This window comes from Cyprinodon variegatus, unplaced genomic scaffold, assembly GCF_000732505.1.
Source record: "Cyprinodon variegatus isolate N-32 unplaced genomic scaffold, C_variegatus-1.0 Scaffold48, whole genome shotgun sequence".
NCBI classification, from domain to species: Eukaryota; Metazoa; Chordata; class Actinopteri; order Cyprinodontiformes; family Cyprinodontidae; genus Cyprinodon; species Cyprinodon variegatus.
The window spans coordinates 1043553-1045817 of record NW_015150501.1 but is presented as its reverse complement, the minus strand read 5'-3'; the positions used below and the strand labels follow the sequence as shown (position 1 = coordinate 1045817).

The following is a 2265-nucleotide window of genomic DNA, read 5'->3' as shown; positions in this document are numbered from 1 at the left end:
TAGTAGAGGACATCAACCTGTATATAAAAAACGCGCCCTATAGTCCGGTGCGCCTTATGTGTGTGTTAAATACAGAAAAGGCACACATAACTGAGACTGCGCCTTTTGGTACGGTGCGCCTTATGGTTGTGAAAATACGGTAGTTCTATGACGGCTCTTTTCCTAATCCTTTTTTCGCAACTTTATATATCACTGACCTTTCAGTTGTGTTCCTTGATCTTTATGATGTTGTTTATCCATTAACTCTATTCTCTAAAAAACTTCACAGGCCTTCACAGAACAGCTGGATGTGTAATTACAACAGGTCACATTTATTCACTAATCCGAATATTTCTAAAAGATACTTGTGTGCAAAATGTTTTATTTTAAGGCATCAAAGAAAAGACAGGTAAAACCAAAGATATACATTTCTTTTGTGAAATAAAATACATTTAAATTACTCTTAAGCTCCACAATGTTTTAGTTTGTGTGGTCTATCACACTAAATCCACATGAATACGGTGAAGCTAAGTGCTGTAGTGTCACAGAATGTAAAATTAGACTAGAGATTATTTTCAGATCCACTAAATCTTGGAAATGTAAATAAAGGTGTAATTTTATAAGAGTTTTTGTAAAACAGAACCAAAGAACAGTTTCACAGATAGCGCTGTACCTGCTGGGAGGTGAAATAAGTTCCTACATATATTGTTGGCACACATCTTTGGGCACAGCAATCTGGAATAGCTGGCAGAGGCTCACAGTCTTCTGTTTCACACAACTCTTCTGGCATCTCCCCTTCATCCAAGTGTTGGATTTGGCTCTCAACAGAGTTTATGAGGTAGTTCTTGGCCCAGTATAAAGTGTAGGGTACAAGCTTAATGAAAAAGAGCAAAAAAAAAAAACCTTTAAGCAAGTATTAGATGTATTGTTAAGATTAAGTTGCTGACTGGTTGTACTGAAACAATATGAATTGTTACCTGTCTTTTAATGTCTAATTCATAACACCTTTCCATTACATTGCTTAGCAGCTCGTCCATTATCTGTCTCACTATATCCTCTATATCCTCTTCCGGGAGCAGCTTATTGTCCCTCAGGGCCAAACTACTGTCACCAGCGATAACAGCTTCATCTTTCTGCTCAGGTTTCTGAGATTGGATCCTCTCGTCAGTTGGCCTGTCTTTTCCCTTACCAGGCCCAGGAGTGAGAGCAGATCCATACATCATGGCTTATAAGGTTCTATAATGAAACACAAACAAACAATCAGATTAAAAACAGATGGAAGTCACCCACATATACCATGCATGGGTAATATAACGCTATTGTAGTTCGACTGAAGATGAAAACATTATGATGAATTAAATATACTGGAATGTCAACACAAATAGAAGTAAGCTAGCACTGACAAATAGCCTCTTTAACTAATTCAGGATGAGGAGGAAGATTCTGGTGTTTCTGAAAAGATATACTTCTTTATTTTTGTAGTAAGAAAATGTAAGCCTATTCTCTAAACAATAGGTACCAACTTCAGTGAGGCTTAGAAAGCATTTATACCAGTGGATCTATATAAAGCATTTAAACACATTTTGAAATCCTTATTAATATTGTTGGGATAATCTTCTCTAATGAGCCTCTATGCCAATACAAGACACTAGTTTCAGACGCCAGTTGTCCCCTACCTTCCTTTATGAAGATTTCCATTTCCAGCTTTCCATTCCAACTACCTCTCCTTTGTTTTTGTTTTTTATATTATAACCATCATAAATAACAGACAAGGTATCAGATATAAACCTGAAAAGCCTAGAGAAGCTGACCCAGGTTGCTTCCATATGTACAGAAAATAAAATAAAATAAAAATAAAATAAAATACACATACAAGGAGAAAAAAAATGTTTATCGTATACAGGTCTGCAACTTGTTCTTAGTCCATGAATTTAAGATTAGAAGAGTGGCAGAGTTCCTTGTGAAAAGTTGGGAAAGATGGTTTGACTTTAAGAAAACAACATTTCTGAATGAAAATCTTCCCCATAATGATTATTACATTTAGTAGTCTTTCAAATTGTGTTTCTTTTCATCAGAATCCAAAAAAATAATGTCTTTCTTAAAAAAATCAGGTAAGTTTGGAATTTTAGGGAAAAGCCAGTAGTGCACATCATCCCACTAAGATTTGCACAAATTTATAGAAAATATTTTCAGTCGATTCAATATCACTGTCACAAAATAGGTGTTTTCATCAATAGCAAATCGAAAGTCTAAGAAATTCCTTAGAGGTGTAAACACCTGAAAATA

The 2265-nt window shown here is 35.2% G+C and overlaps 1 protein-coding gene across 1 annotated transcript in view; it reads right to left on the bottom strand.

Moving 5' to 3' along the window:
- LOC107082209 overlaps window positions 1-1211 on the bottom strand; it is a 5356-nt gene extending 4145 nt beyond the window's left edge. The window contains exons 1-2 of the mRNA XM_015370758.1: window positions 957-1211; window positions 653-853 (exon numbers count right to left, since the gene is read on the bottom strand). Coding sequence (XP_015226244.1) covers window positions 653-853; window positions 957-1202 — 447 coding nt within the window. The 5' untranslated portion in view covers window positions 1203-1211. The remainder of the gene's footprint in view (window positions 1-652; window positions 854-956) is intronic.
- Window positions 1212-2265: the final 1054 nt, after the last annotated feature.